General features: G+C 41.3%; 1 protein-coding gene across 5 annotated transcripts in view; it reads left to right on the top strand.

Moving 5' to 3' along the window:
• Positions 1-5,827, top strand: part of MOB2 (MOB kinase activator 2) — a 152,928-nt gene extending 147,101 nt beyond the window's left edge. For all 5 annotated transcript variants that reach the window (XM_020788788.3, XM_020788787.3, XM_078383687.1 and 2 more), the window contains exons 4-5: positions 2,684-2,808; positions 4,509-5,827. In XM_020788788.3, the coding sequence (XP_020644447.1) occupies positions 2,684-2,808; positions 4,509-4,831 (448 nt within the window). In that variant the 3' untranslated portion in view covers positions 4,832-5,827. The remainder of the gene's footprint in view (positions 1-2,683; positions 2,809-4,508) is intronic.
• The last annotated feature ends 11,017 nt before the right edge of the window (positions 5,828-16,844 follow it).

Here is a 16,844-nt window from a genome sequence, read left to right as displayed (position 1 = left end):
GATGGTTCTGACTTGACAGTGCAGAACACACAACACAGATCCTGGGAAAGAATCAGTGTCACTCAATAGCAGTAATTTTTAAAGAAGGAGCTGTGTTAGTCTGTCTCGGAACTTTGGCGAAAGAAAAGTGGGCTGAAGAAAACTCCCAAAATATTCTAGCACTGTAATTTATTTATTTATTTATTTTATATCCCGCCTATCTGGTCGGTTAAGACCACTCTAGGCGGCCAGTTTTATTTTAGTGTGAGCTTTCTTGGATCAAATTCCACATGAGCTCACACTGGGGAAAAAAATGGTTGCCATTAAAGTGTTACAATATGTTTGGTTTTTTTCCTCCTTTATTTTGCTAACTCCTTAGTGGTGACTAAGGAGAGTTCAGTGAGGCTTAGAATAGGAGCTACATGGGCAATACCCTCTATGGTAATGAAGAGTATGCAATGCCCTTAGATAAAAATTGTGATCTAGCGGCCCTAACCTGTATAGAGCTTCTAAAATGCAGCTGCTACTGTGATGAACTGTTGCCAGTGGCTAAGGAGACAAGATATCCAGCCTTGAATCCACAGAGCTCATAGTATCTTGGCTACTTAAGACTTGAATGGAACACACTTCATTAGAGATTTTGTCTGTTGATCTGTGAAAATAATAAGGGCTCTTTTTACCTTATTATGGTTGCTATATGGTACACGCAAAATTCATGATCTTTTAAAGCACTCTTTTGTTGTTGCTCAGTCTTTCCATTTTGAAGCAACTTCAGGAACGTCTACTTTGATGATGCTAACCTAAGATTGACATGTGACTGACTCTCCTCCTATTTCAGTACTTTAGGTAGGCTGAGATTGACTCAAACATCATATGTGAGGGTCATGCTAGGGCAGTCATTTAAGCTCACTCTGTCTGCTATTATTGAAAACATAAACTTTGCAGTCAGGTCAAAGATAGAACATGTCTATTGGAATAATTCTCTTTAATCCTTTCCTGAAAACTTATTGGCTGAGGAATGTCTGATAGCAAGCAGATTCATGGGCACAATATAGCGGTCTGATGAATTCCAAACAATTATGCAAGAGGCGCTTAGTCTTGAAGTTAGGAAGGAAACCTTGCCCTTTTGGAACACACAGCCTAGACTGATTTTATGGCTTCCTCAGTGACTCACTAGTACTGGCAGTCCTTGCCATCCCAACAGAGTGAATTGGGAGATATTCCTCCACTCTTTGTTTGGACTGATACTACTTTTAATACTTTCCAGAGAGCCAAATTCTTTATTGTCTGTATTTTAGTGACTTTGTTAACTACAATTGCTCATGGTAAACATTGCTAGAAATGGAATTTTACTGCTTGTGAACCCTGCTCCTTGAAACTAAAGGTCATTATAAACATCAATTTTTGGGATTAGAAATATGAATGTACTCTTCAAACAGAATTTAGTAAGAGACTGATGGACATAAATGGTGATAATTTGTACAACATTTAAGGACAAGAAGGTTTGGCTGAATACCTACTCCTAAATCATCAAGGGGAGGCTAAATAGTCAAGGGAATAATAATCATATTATTCCACAGGAGGTCACATTAAAATATAATAATCTTTTAGGTGCCACATGTTTTTGTCTGTTTTTGTTTTGTTTTGATTCTCTGGATTTTACCTGATATGCTTGCACAGAGTAACACAGCTATCTTTTCTAAAACTACAGATAATCAGATACTGTGGCACTGAGTTACTCCTGATAACCAGTTGCCATAGGTATAAAGCATTTCCTGGTTCCCAACAGTGCAGCATTTATACTGTTTTGTGCGGTGCAGTAGTTAGGGTTACCTCTGACAGTCATTTTTCAAACCTGTCAAGAGATAACACCAATCCAAGGTAGACATGGAGTTAAATGGGTCTTTACATATATTGAGGCAGAAGAAGATCTTATTTAATGTTCAGGTTCCTGAGCAAAGTCATTCACTGAAGCTGCTTTTTGCATCGGAAAAGAATCTCTCCTGGTCAGATATCCTCTCCCTGCCCACTCCAGTTCCAATAACTAGAACCCTCACTGCTATTTGCATTAAAACTGTGCATATTCAGTACAAAGATATTTTAGAAATACAGTAGGTCTAATTATGCCCAGCTAGTTGAAGGTCCTGAATCACTTGAGTCTGTTCTTGAGTGAGCTGCGAAAGCTTTGCTATGGCGCCACCTCCTGACAGTTTATGTTACTATACAGTGCACTATTCGGATTGGGCTTCCTCTTAGCCACATACAGTATTAATATTTTGTTGCAAGCAAGAGCTTAACATTCTGTATTTAGATATTGGTTAGGCATGCAAGGGGATGCAGCAGGGAAGGGGAACCATGCCACCCAATTACAAGAGGAGAAGATGTTCTATATGCAAAAAACTACAAGTAGATTTCATATATTTCTAATCCATTTGCACTTGCTTGTTTATTCTTGCAGTAGATTTTCAAAATCGTAGCTGCGATAGTGAAACATTGTATGATCATTGCATGACCAAAAGTTTAGCCTTTGATTTGAGTAAGAGCTTACAATGCCATGGTTAAAGCAGCATCCTGTACTGGGGCAAGTGGGATTAGGGCTTCTAGTTGGAACCTTTATCTGCTTTGTGTTTGCTCTAATGGGTTTGGGCTATATGGAATTAAATATCCAGGACAGAGGTTACCCTGCTGACAATTCTCTCCACAGGCAATACTACTGGTATGATGAGCGGGGAAAGAAGATTAAATGTACTGCTCCTCAGTATGTTGATTTTGTCATGAGTTCGGTGCAGAAGCTAGTGACAGATGAGGATGTCTTTCCTACAAAATACGGTATGCTGTCCACTAGAAAGACTTGTCTCAGCCAAAGAGTTTTTGTGGCTTTGACTTATAAACATTTTAAGTGTAAATAATCTAATAGGGATGCAGCCTGTACTGGATGGGATTACACTCCCACTTTGAAAACAGGTGCACAGCTTGGGGGTAATCCTGGATTCATTCCTGAGCCTGGATGCTCAGGTCTTGGCAGTCACCACGAGTGCATTTGCACAATTAAAACTAGTGTGCCAGCTACGTCCATCTCTTGAGAGATCTGATCTGATCACTGTCATACACACCCTACTTATTTCCTGACTGGATTACTGTAACACACTCTATGTGGGGCTGTCAGCGCAAAGTGTCAAGAAACTTCTGCTAGTCCAGAATGCAGCAGACAGATTGCTGACTAGGGCTGGTTACAGGGATCACATAACCCCTCTGTTACAGCAGCTCCACTGGCTGGCTGCCGATCAGTTTCCGGGCACAATTCAAAATCCTGGTTTTAACCTATAAAGCCCTAAATGGCATGGGTCCAAGCTGTCTCAAAGACTGTATCTCCCATTATGAGCCAGCTCAGGTGTTAAGATGATCAGGAGAGTCCTTTCTCTTAGTCCTGCCACCTTCACAGGTGCATTTGATGGGGACATGGGACATGGCCTTCTCTGTTAATTCTCCCAGACTTTGGAACTCGCTCCCACAGGAGACCAGACTGGGCCCATCTTTGCTGTCCTTCTGCAAGCAGGCAGACCTTTCTCTTCCCTCAGAAACTAGCTACCTGTGTGTAATTTTTAGAGCGATTATTACTGTTTTCCAATTTTGGGTTTTCCATTTCTCAGAGTGACTTTTTTTCTTTTTAATATACATATTGTTCCTACCACTAATATTGCCTTTTAATGATGTAAGAAGCCGCTTTATCTTCATCGGTCTTAGCTTTAAATATTGTCTTTTAATGATGTTAACCATCATTGTCTACTCATTATTTTAAACTTTAAATATTGTCTTTCAGTGTTGTAAGCTCCTTGAGTCCTTTTTGGGGAGAAAGGCAGGGTAAAATATTTTAAATACAATAAAATAAGATAGATAGATAGATAGATAGATAGATAGATAGATAGATAGATAGATAGATAGATAGATAGATAGATAGATAGAAAGATAGAAAGATAGAAAGATAGAAAGATAGATAGATAGATAGAAAGATAGAAAGATAGAAAGATAGAAAGAAAGAAAGAAAGAAAGAAAGAAAGAAAGAAAGAAGTGACATACCAGGGAGTAAAATGTCAATTAAACATTGCCCCCTTGGGTCCTTTTAATGAGAAAGGTGGAGAAAAATATATTTATTTTTGTTCAACAGTATTGATGTGGACCAAATGAAACATACTGGTAAATGTATACATAACTCTGATATTCCCTTTGTGTACACCACTGTTTTTGTTCTGTTAGTGGCTTGCCGTAGCACAGTGAAAAGCCAAACAGGAACTTGAGGTGGGGGCATATATATCTTGGGATCTGAGAGTGAAACATAGGTTTCTCTTATAGCCAGTCCACCTTAATTTGAGCACAAGAAAGACTCCTACGAGCTTACCAACCTGGAATGTGCCCCATGAAGTAAGAAGGGCAATTAAATATCTGGCCAGAAGAGATGTTCCTATGAATGTAGTGTTTCAGGAATTTAACCAAGTATGATGGCTTTTTTTCTCTTCTTTTTCTCATGGCAGGCAAGGAATTCCCCAACTCCTTTGAGTCCCTAGTGAAGAAGATTTGCAAGTATCTGTTCCATGTGCTGGCCCACATCTATTCCTCACACTTTAAGGAAACGTTGGCACTGGAACTGCATGGACATTTGAACACACTCTACATACACTTCATTCTATTCATCAGGGAGTTCAATCTGGTGGACCCTAAAGAAACCACCGTCATGGACGACCTCACAGAAATCCTCTGTAGCAGCAGTGCAAGCAGCAGCAGTAATGGGAGCGGCAGTGGCGGCAGCAGCAGTGGCAGTAACACAGGAGCACAGAACCACGTGAAGGAGAGATGAGTCTTCCCAACAGGAGCAAAACTAATGCTAACACTTTTTTTAAAAAAATACTCTATATTCTCTGTGTGTATGTGTATGTATATGTGCATATGTATATATATACAGACATACACAGCCATGACAGTTTAAACAATTATGCTGCCACCCCAGGACATGTAGACCGTATGGGACTGTATGGAGCTTTTGTTAAATGCATCATCCTTGGTGAGAAGTTGCACCAGTTTTATTTTATTCCCCCTCCTTTTAACCCTCCGCTATCAGATGGATGATGAGTGCTGTTTTTAGAGAAGAACCACATTTTTTGAGTTGGGCTACTGCTTTTGAACGTTTGTGTTTTTTTTTTTCCTGCCTACTCCCCTTTCTGTTGGGGGAGTCCTTGAACCCAAGGCCCTTCCTGTCTCTCCTTGCCTCTCTAGGATGGTGGCACTGCCATTTTAAAAATATTAAAAGAAGTGACTTGTGAAATGGCTTAAGATGCAGATGTTTGTTGTTTTGGGAGGGGTGTTGTTGTTGAGACTTCCTTTGTTTTTACTTAAATTGACACTTTCCCTTCTTCCCGCAGACATTTTGCATCTAGCCCTTTGCTGGCTTGTAATGGAAAGAAGAGTTTTGGCTCAATTAGTGTAGCAATAAGGCTTCCAGCGCACTTACTGGATATGGCTCTCCAGACTACCTAGTCTCAGTGTGTGAATCTTGAAAGAGCAACCACAGGCTTTTTCTGCTTATTGCTCCTAGTTTCTCTACCCAATCCTTGGCTCCTCCTTTCCCAGCCACAAACACCAGGATTGAAACGCTGAGGAGATGATAAAATGCAATGGTAAAAGCCATGACCATGTATGTTGCAATGTGGGGGAGAGGGCAGAGCCAAGATTGAAAGGGGCACACTCAGTCTATCACCACCAGTGCTAAAGAGATGGCTATTGGCATATAATTATATTGTTGGCTTATTTTAGTTCATCTGTCCAATAATAATAAAAAAAATTCTATCAGGCAGAAGCTGTGTTTTTCTGTTTGCAATGTCAGCAACAACTTTATTGTGTGCAGAGGCTAAATATTAGTTTCTACTTGCCTTCCCCAAATTTTGTGTCCTCCAGATTTCTTGGACTGTAACTCTCCAGACAGCTGGAGGGCACCAAGTTTGGGGAAGGTTGATTTTTACTCTGGGAAGTTGTTGCCATGCTATGTGTTGTAACTAATTACATAATAGTTGTGGGTTTTTCGGGCTCTTTGGCCATGTTCTGAAGGTTGTTCTTCCTAACGTTTCGCCAGTCTCTGTGCTGTCCTCTGAAGATGCCGGCCACAGAGACTGGCGAAACATTAGGAAGAACAACCTTCAGAACACGGCCAAAGAGCCCAAAAAACCCACAACAACCATTAGATCCCAGCTGTGAAAGCCTTCGCGAATACAATTACATAATACTTAGCTGCCTGCCAAGGCTCTACTATTTGGTATCTTTCAAGCTTACTACAATGTTTTTGCATACTACTTTTTTTTTGCACACTATAACCTTTCTCAGAATTTAAAAGGAACTCAAATTCAAGACTTTACCAATGAAATCATGTGCGAAGCTTCCTGTGAAGATCAATTGTTAGGGATATCATGCCACTGTTACAGTAGCCAATTACTACGAAAATCCATAGTATAGTGCACAATGACTTATGTGTAAGAAGAATTTTGTATGTGAACATACTCTGTCTAAAATCCAATAGTGTAAAGTTACAGATCGTAAACCTTATGATATCATCGGCACTGGCCATATTTTGTTAATAAAAAGTTTTCTCCCCCGCTTCCTAGGTTCCCTTCAATCTTCGGGAAGCCTTTGGGAACGAGAAATCTTAAATGTCTGAAAGTCAGCTCTGCCAGGGAAACTTTTCAGTGACAAAATAGAGCTGCAGCTGATGACATCATCAGGATTATGCAACATAAATGTACACTATTGGATTTCAGAAACTAATTCCTGATGTTTATCCAAAGGCCATGTTGTCAACTAGTCAGGAGTTTGAGAGAGTGGACAAGATGGACTGTACAGTGTTACGGTATGATTCCTTGAAATTTGTAGGCATCTGCAGATTTTGTTCATTGGGATTTGCCACTGTGTAGCACTCCCACCTTATGCTGAAATGAAGCTAGCATATACAAGAAGACAGTATTGCAGCTGCAATCTCTTCCAGAAAGGTGAGTGTTGAATAGAAAGACAAACACAGAATTCCATTTTCTTTACTGTGGAGCTGGATATGCAGCTATATTTTTCCATGCTTCAGAGTAGATTGCGCTGTATAATCTGCATATTTATTTAACACTATCTCACCTTTTCTTCTGAAAAGTACAGAGCTACTAATAAGTATTTTTTTTTAAAAAAAAAACCACCAAATTGCTAAAAACAGTAGAGTACGGAAAGTTCCAGGACAGTCATAGAAACAATAAGACATCTTGCAATAATAAGCAGGGCTTAGTGCAGGAACATAAAACCCTGAAATCCTTCTAAATGGAAAAATTGCAATCATGTGACAGAAGACCATGGTCTCTCTTGGGGAAGAAGTAACAAAAGAGCCTCGTGCAGTCAGCGAAGCATAACGAGATTGTGGTCCTAAACTGTTGAAATGTTTGTAACATTTTCCATATACATATTTGTTCATCTCTAACTTAATGCTGTTTAATTTTCAAGAAGGTTGAAACTAAAATTCATCCTCTTACAGGTTCCTCTGGGGAGAGGTTATGCAGGTAAGGCACACTTGTTTGGCTGAAGTTATTATCCTAGAAGGCATCACTAAGGGTGTGATCTTTCATATTTTTGAACTGCAACCCTGCAAATTCCCCAGGAGGTACAGCCTGGAAACACAAGTATAAAACCTGCTTTTCTGGGTATTTACCTCTGCCATTGATTGTTTCTACTTTCAAAAATAAAGAAGTTGCTGCAGAGCTACCAAGAGGTCACCATCTACTATCAATTAGCCACTCACACCATCACATTGCTGACCAGTAGGGGGTGTGCCCATTGAGGCATCAAGGATGCTGGGAGTTGTAGTCTTGGTGCCCATTAGACTCTATTGAAGGAACCTCCTGAAGAACTGTGACTTCCAGGAAGACCTACAACTCCCAGGTGGCAGCTTCCGTATGTTTTCTGCATTTCCCTTTTCAAAACCACATACGTGAAAAATACACAGAACTGAGCAGGATGCTCAGATGAAAACAAGACTATGAAAAGTTAGGAGGAAGAGCATGAGAAAGCAGCTTGTTGATAGGAATGTAAGCTGAAAATACTGGCCTCTGAAAAGATGTCATACAACAGATTTCCACCATTTCATTCTCCATACTTTGTGCTACAGTTTAGCTTCTAGGGACACAACACTGAGACAGAGAACCACAGTTTTATGCTAGTTTTTTTATCTACAGAGTCCAGAGGCATAACAGTTGCATGCAAAATCCATGAATTTTTTTGAGAATGGGGACTAGACAGTTTCTTAATGAATGAGAAGCTTAGTTAGACTTTTAAAAAAACCCACAGTGTTTCTTTTTCTGATCTGAAGAAGTATATGTAGCCAGCTTACTGTTCTTTCCTGGTTAAAAGCCACTACTCTAGTTTCTACTCCACTCTCCTACCATTGCTAAACAGGGTTACAAATTGCACAAAACACATTTTTGCATACACTAGTCCTTCTACAAATGTAACTTCTCCCAGACACCAATTTAAGTAAATATTACTTAATTTGTATCCTGCTCCCATTAGCACTACTCTGGGCGGGTTGTAACTTGTAAAATAGCAAAACAAAAATGAAAATAGAAATATTAACATATTTAACCAGGAGCTTCGAGCGATGAAGCGATATAGGAGAAGGCTAGAGCATAGGTGGAGAAAAAACCCGACGGCTTATAATTGGATAGCTGTGAGGGTCGCAACTAACCTTTACCTGTCTAAGGTAAAGGCTGCATGTCAATCATTCTTTGCTAACCAGATAAGCAAAGCGTCAAATCAGCAGGCGGAGTTGTTCCGTATAGTGCGCGACCTATCCGGAACTGGTTCAGATGACAGGCCTCCCTCTAGTTTTTCACCTGACCAGTTTGCAGCCTTTTTAAAATCTAAAGTGGAGGCCATCCGCCAGGAGCACTCTCCTTTTTTGAACACAGTGAGTCGAGCAGAGATGTCCAGCGCTTCGTCTTGTCTGGTATCCTTCGGTTCTTTTCAGCCTGTGACGCCAGACACTGTGAACAAGGTGCTTGATCGCTGCTGGGCCACCACCTCCTCCCTTGACACTTGCCCGGCCTGGCTAATCAAAGCAGCCAGGCCGATAACAACTGAATGGGCCACAGCAATAATAAATGGGTCTTTCCTTGAGGGCAGATTACCATCTGCCCTTAAGGAGACAATCATTAGGCCCATAAGAAAGAAACTTAATATGGCGGTGGACGAAATTGGCAGTTATAGGCCCGTCGCCAATGTTTCTTTCATGAGCAAAGTAGTCGAGAGGGTGGTGACTGATCAGCTTCAGGCTTACTTGGATGAAACAGATGCCCTGGATCCGTTTCAGTCGGGCTTCAGGCCGCACCATGGTACAGAGACGGCATTGGTCACCCTGTACGATGACCTGTTGAGGGAGGCCGACGGGTAAAATGTCTCTGTTGGTCCTCCTTGACATCTCAGCAGCCTTTGATACCGTCGACCACGGTATCCTCCTGGGGAGGCTCTCCGAGTTGGGAATCGGTGACTCGTCACTCGCCTGGCTCCGTTCCTTCTTGGGGTACCGTCCGCAGAGAGTGCAGCTTGGGGAGAGTGTCTCGGCCTCGTGGAGTCTCAATTGTGGGGTTCCATAGGGGTTGATCATCTCCCCAATTCTGTTTAACATCTATATGAGGCTGCTGGGCGGGGTCATCTGGGGATGTGGGGCTTCAAGTCATCAATATGCCGATGACACCCAGCTCTACATCTCATTTTCACCAACTGCAAGTGATGCCGTCCTGTCCCTTCAGCACTACCTGGGGGCCATCCTGCAATAGATGCAGGAGAACGGGCTGAGGCTGAACCCGGACAAGACGGAACTTCTGAGGGTGGGTACCCCTGTGGTTGGCGGCTTGGGTGACTCATGTTTGGGGGGGTGACCCTAGCCACAAAGAGTGGGGTCCAAAGCTTGGGAATACATTTGGACCCGACGCTCACCATGGAAACGCAGGTGGCGTCGGTAGTCCGTTCTGCCTTTTTCCATCTTTGGCAGATTGCCCAGCTGCGGCCCTACCTCGACGCAGGGGCATTCACTACCTTGGTGCATGCACTCGTAATCTCAAGATTAGACCACTGTAACGCGCTCTGCGTGGGGCTGCCTTTGAGGCTGATGCGGAAACTTCAGGTGGTGCAGAATGTGGCAGCCAGACTCCTTAATGGAGTGAGAAAATACCAACACATTTCTCCAACGCTGGCCGCACTGCATTAGCTGCCAATTCGTTTCCATGTCGACTTCAAAGTTTTAATGCTTACAAGGCCCTAAACGGTTTAGGACCTCAATATTTGGCGGAACGCCTGCATCCACCAAGGTCTACCCAGATCACCTGCGCGAGTCAGGAGGTGTGGCTGAGGAGCCTGACGCCGAGAGAGGTCCGGAAGGAGAAGACACGAAACCGGGTGTTCTCGGCGTTGGCTCCTCGCCTCTGGAACAATCACCCTCCGGAGATTCGCGCGGCCCCTACGCTGGGCATCTTTAAAACCCAATTAAAAACATGGTTGTATATCCAGGCCTTACCTCCAGCCAACCCTTGATTTCTCTTCTTACTTTCCCCCTATCCTTTTAGTCTATTGTAATTGTTACTGAATTATCATGTTCATGCTTGCGTTTTATTGTTTTATTTTGTATTGGAAGCCGCCTAGAGTGGTCTGGTAGTCCAGATAGGCAGGGTATTAAATAAATTAAATAAATAATAAATAAATAAATAAATAACCCTAGAAAATGAGTGTTCAAACTGTTTTCTAACAGAGAAATGTCACATGAGAAACACTTGAAAGTTGCAGTTTCTCTAAATTTATTCAGCTAGAATGCCAGTCCAAACAACTTGAATTCCATGTTGTCTTGTTCAAGCAGTGAATTCAAGAGTGCAACCTACTAAGCCAGCCTTCCCCAACTTAGTGTCCTGCAATTTCTCATGATCACCAGTTTGGCTGGTCATTTGGTGATGTTGCCTAGGATTGTTCTGTACAGCTGGAAGTTGTCAGTTTGATGAATGCTGAACTAAGTTATCTTTGTATATCATTTATGCCTACCTTGGTACTGCTTAGAATTGTAGAACTGGAAGGGAACTTAAAGGGTGATCAAGCCAAACTGCTGCCAAACGCTGAAATCCAAATCTAGAACCTTCCTGATATTTGGCTGTTCAAACCTTGTTTAAAACTCCCAGTGGTGAAAAGTCCACCATCTCCCAAATAGGATATTGCATTCTCCAACAGCTCTTACTCTCCAGTAGGTCCGCCTAGTGTTGGTTGAAATCTCTTTTCTTGTAATTTGAATTTATCAGTTTAAGTCCTACCCTCCAGAGCCATGGAAAACAAGTCGGCTCCATTCTCCATGTGACTGCTTTTCATACCCACCTCTCAGTCCTCTCTTCTCAAGGCCACATTCTGACAATATGTCATATTGCCAGATGTGAAAGCAAGCAGAAATTCATAGCTGTGGATCTCTGCCCTTTGAAATAGACTTTAACCCTTATCGGGCAGAATTTTAAAAAAAATACATTTGGTTTATTGTAGAGTGTTTTCTAACCACACTGGGATTGCCGCATGCAGAGGTGTGGAAGCATGTTCCAGCATGTTATGTTGGCTGGAACAAAAGTTCCCCCATTAATAAAAATGCAGTACTTTCCTTTGGACCCCCCCCCCCGCCAGCTGTTGCCTGTTTTTAAAAAATGTAAAATCTGCAAGTGGCCAGTGGTTGAAACTCAGGGCGATTGTTTACAACTCTTCAAAAACTAATGTATATACTGTTTGTCATCAAACCAGTTCTGACATGTGGCAACCCTTTCCAGAGTTTTCTAGGTAGAGAATACTCAGAAGTGGTTTACCACAGGTGAAGTTTGTCCCAAGGGCATTCTGCTGTCACCTGCCGTCACTAAAGGGCAAAACCATAAACTTTGAAGAATGATGTTTGAGAGGCTAGAGTAAAATTTCTCCTTTGAAAAGAGGATTACTATAACAGTTACTTATGGCGGCCACCTGACTGAAGTTCATATTCACATACAGATAAAAGCAGTGCTTTAGCAGGAATGCCTTCATTGTCTTAAAGTACTACAAGCATGTCACAGCAGACACTCCCAAAATAGACGTTCTCCCTCTGTGTTTATGTGCGAAAAGCAGAAATAAGCAAGAACATTCCACTTTCAATGTTGTTTGCCAGTTGCAGTCTATAAGTACCTGTCTTATTACTAATAAAAACAGCTGCCTGATTTATTAGATACTTTTTAGTTTGACTAGAAATTTATTTTAAAAAATCAATTAATCAGATAAAATGATGTGCAATCCATGCCTTGTTCTGGCAGATGAAAGGTGTTCTTTGTGCAATTTATATATATTGAGATTTTTATGAGCTCCTATGTACGCCAGAGAGCCTGCCAAGAAATTAATGGCCCGAATGAATAGAGGTCAACAGAGAAAGCAGCACTTCGAACAATAGCAGTCTAGAGCCCCGCGTAATCTAGAGTTTATAGAAACGCAAGAAAGGTATCAGCAGTAGCTGTTCTGAGCAGAGGACTGTGCACCAAATTGGAATCAACCAAAGTCAAGTCAATTGTTTATTGTTTTTTATAAAAAAAGTGGCTGAAGAGCTAACAAATGTCTCTCTTTTTAATCTAGCCTTACTTACATGATCAGTGGGGAGCAGTAAGCTGACATAAACACTGAACAAGCTACATGACCATCTTCTTGTTCATTAGGTGGATGCTGTTGTGTGGGAGTTTATTTTTAATGTAGAGGATGAGGGAAGGGAATAAGTGGCTTCAAATTTCTACTATGAGCCAGGTCTTGGGAAAGGTGCTTTCTTGCTTCATAAAAAGATGCAACAGTAGTTGAGGTCCTGCTCCGATCCTTGCTTAACATTTGGAAAACTAAACGCAGTCTCTGAGCCTGCAAAACCCACAATTCTGTAGCTCTTAAGTGGACACTTAAGGGCAGTTTTCAGTTATTTCAGCATCCTGTGTCCACTCTCCAGCAACATTTGAGAAATAGTGTACAGTAACTTGGATGGCAAGACAGAGAGGTAATATTCACAGAGGCTGTACGCCCACTCTGTCTTCAAAGTATATTTTACCCTCTCCCTTGTTTGCTGTGCAACACTATAAAGTATACCAGGGTCTCACATTCTCTTAATTTTCAAAGACAATGGTTTGCAACTGGAGGTGCACTGCATCGGAGGACTAGATATGGACTGCCCAAAGGACATGGTGTGAGGAGGGATGCTGATGACAAAGTAAACTTTCCCCCACCCTCTGAACATGTTCCTCAAGTTGTACTAACAGCTATACCAAAACATAGGATTTGCACCACTGCCCCAAGTGTTGCACTGCTTGTGGAGAAAATGGGATGTGTAGAGGGGAGAAGCAGATGCAGTAGAAGGGCTCTCAGTTCTGCCAAGTATGCAAACTGGACCTTAGGATTTAGGATTCATTTTTTTGACTTGACTACGACAATGATTGCAGTGCAGGGTGGTAGAAATTTATTTTGGTTTCTATACTTACATGAAATTATAGACATCACGTCCTTGGACTTCTATGTGTCAGGCCAAAAACTAAAGAAAAATGTAAAATAATTGATGCATCTTGTGTCTGCAGAAGTAGACCTGTTCACAAAAGCTCACATAAAATATTGCAGTTAGTCTTTAAGGTGCCACAATGTTTTTGTCTTCTATATTTTCTATTTTTCTTTTGTTTTTGGCTTGATATGCTAGCATGAACTAATTCAGCTACTTTTTCTTGGGCTTCGATGTTGTTCAGCAAATACTTCCAAATAAATGTAGTCATAATGAGTAGAGGGCACAAATCCTTATGTGAACTAGGTTTCCACCTTTTACTGACTGTACTGTTACTGTACATGGAAACTAAATATAGGTTGAATTGCATCTGAGTTGGGTGGGTAGTAACCATGTATCACTTATCAGTATGCCTGGTTGTACAGGGGATCTCCTTGACTCACATTCTCCACATAGCAGCATAGCAGTATCTCCTTCCAGCTCTGTATGTCATAGGGCATGCTCCTGTTCCTGTCAAATGTTCTTATCACATATTAATTGGGCTGCTTTAAAATGAGTTGCATTGTTAAAACTTCTATCACAATTTTTGTGCAAGTAAAAACAAATCAATCATCTTTTAGATTCTTCAAACTAGTCTAGTGGTTCTGTTTTTTTACCTGTTGCAAAATTATCAAAAGGCAAATAGGTGACACCACAGTCATAAATAGCATAGAATCACATAAAAAGATATCTAACTTAAGCAAGTTATCACTCTATGGTATTAAGTGGTATCAAGTGGTAATAAAAGATATTCACGGTAAAAGAAATCCATTTTAGGGAGCACATAAATGTCAATCAACAGAGTGTAACTAGAACTCTCTCAAGGAAAAAGCATACATCGTATTTGTAAAACTGCAATATTTTTCTCTTTGTGAAAAGCATACTATGGGATATGCAGCTGTGATCTGGAAGTGGCTAACCTAGTAATTTGTGAAAGAAGTGGAAGTAGGTGGAATAGACACACCCAAGTCAGTTTAAGAGCTGGACACATTTTGTTTACTGCTGAAAAAGGCTCAGCATGATTGTAAAACAAGCCATAACCCAAAACAAGTGTGTTGTGTTGCTTAGACTGTTGGACAGGACTTGGGACACTTGGTTTTTAATACCTACTCAGTCGTCAGCCTCACTGGAAGAGCTAGAGCAGGTGGTAATCCCCAGCCTGATGTACCTCACAAGATTGTTGTGAGGACAAAGTAGCAAGAGGAGACCCATGTACACAATCCTTGAGCTCACAGGAGAAAAAGTGGGATATAAATGTAAAGCATCATCAACACACACGCACGCGCGCGCGCACGCACACACACACACACACACACACATATAAAAAAAAAACCTGCCACAGGTAGGTTCCCCAAAGCGAGCTGGCAAAACAGCTTCCTTTGTGTCAGCAAGAGTAGCACTTCTTTCTTTCTTTCTTTCTTTCTTTCTTTCTTTCTTTCTTTCTTTCTTTCTTTCTTTCTTTCTTTCTTATGTACCTGCCCTTGTAACAGTTCCTTTATTCTACCTTGCTCACATGGAAATTTGGTGCTACCTAGTGGCCATAGCATCCAACAATGGATCGGAAACTTTCTTCTACCTTCTCTTTCAAAAACATTAACTTCTTTTTAAAAAGGAGGGTAGATACATTGTTTCTATTGGTGTAAGAGGAGCACAACTCCCATCAGCCCTAGCCATCCAGTTGACAGACAACAGGAAATACAAGGCCCCAAGTTGCCCACCCACACTCTAATACAACAATTCTGCAGGTTCGACTGTGTCCTGGGATTATGCAGCTTGCCCATGACTGCACAACATGCTGGCTCTTCTCCTACAAGGTATAGTGGGAAATCAAACTCCCAACATCCGGTTCTGCAGCCAGATATTTAAACCATTGTGTTATCCAGCCAGCTCTATTTAAGAACAACACTGTTCCAATATTTTAACAGTTCAAATATAGCAAAGTGATGGAAGGCCTAGAAAGTTCAGTTTGCATGCAGCTGTGTGGACATGTTCCTGTTCTTCACTGTTCAGCTGTAGCCTTGGTCACGTCAATACACAGCAACCTAATGTCCTACCCCAAGTAATGGTGAGGATGAATGCCATTCTATAACAACAAATTTGCATAAACAGGTCAAAGTGAGGAGCATCTTCTACAGTATTAGTCCATCAAAATTAGCTTGAATGTTTGTTTAAGTACTAACCACGGTATATAATATGCACTATATTTTGTAAAAATGAGTGTGCTTCACTCTACTGGATTGGAGTGGGGAGAAGGCAAAAGTAGCTCCTTAGTCCCACCCATACACTTTGTTTCCTGCATGTGTGAGTTGACAAGATACAGGAAAAGGCATTTTTACAGGATTGTCTGTTAACATCTGTATTGTTAACATTTGAACAATAAAAATATACTAAAACACAGAATCATAGAAGTTGGAAGGGGTCTATAAGGCCATCAAGTCCAACCCCCTTCTCGATGCAGGAATACAAGTCAAAGGATATCTGCCAAGTTTCTCTTGAATGCCTCCTGTGTTGGAGCACTCACCAACTCCCGAGGTAACTGGTTCCACTGTCATACTGCTCTAAAAGTTAGGACATTTTTCTTGATATTCATTGGAAATCTGGACTCCATTTTCTCTTCACATTAACCATGGGAGAGAGAACCTGTGTGAGGAAGTGGACTTTATATACAAAAGCTCACATTAAAATATAGTGATCTAAGGTGCCACAACGTGTTGTTCGTTATGTTTTTGTTTCTTATTTATAGTTTGTTGTGGGGTTTTTTGTTTGTTTGTTCATTGTCCTAATACACAGGAGATAGGTTAGGCAAAGACATATGATGGTGACCACCCAAGGTAATCTATTGGAATTTATGGTTGTGACAATCTGTGGGGTTCTCCTGTTACAGCACTTTAACCACTGAACTGTGCTTTGTATATTGCAGTGGCAGTGTTGACAAAGGAAGATAAGGCCAACTACATGGGGGTTGTGATGACAAAGCCTGAGCCAGTCTGAGGTTGTGCTGTTGTCTTCTGTGTTGTCTTGTTCTGTTATTAGATCTGCTGCTGCTTTTAACTGGAAGCCTAGTTATAAGTTTTATGCCAACCTGTCCCTTTTCTGTGTAGTGTCTAAGTAGAGACATAACCAGACAGCATAAGGCCTCAGAGCCTCAATCTTGTCTTCGTATAAAGGACTTCATTTCTGAGTTCCACAAAGTCTTAAAGGAACACAGAATGTTCATCCTCCATCAGCTGACTTTTTCAATCCATTAAGGGGCAAT

Source organism: Pogona vitticeps, chromosome 1, assembly GCF_051106095.1.
Source record: "Pogona vitticeps strain Pit_001003342236 chromosome 1, PviZW2.1, whole genome shotgun sequence".
Taxonomy (NCBI): domain Eukaryota; kingdom Metazoa; phylum Chordata; class Lepidosauria; order Squamata; family Agamidae; genus Pogona; species Pogona vitticeps.
This window is presented reverse-complemented; position numbering and strand designations above follow the sequence as displayed.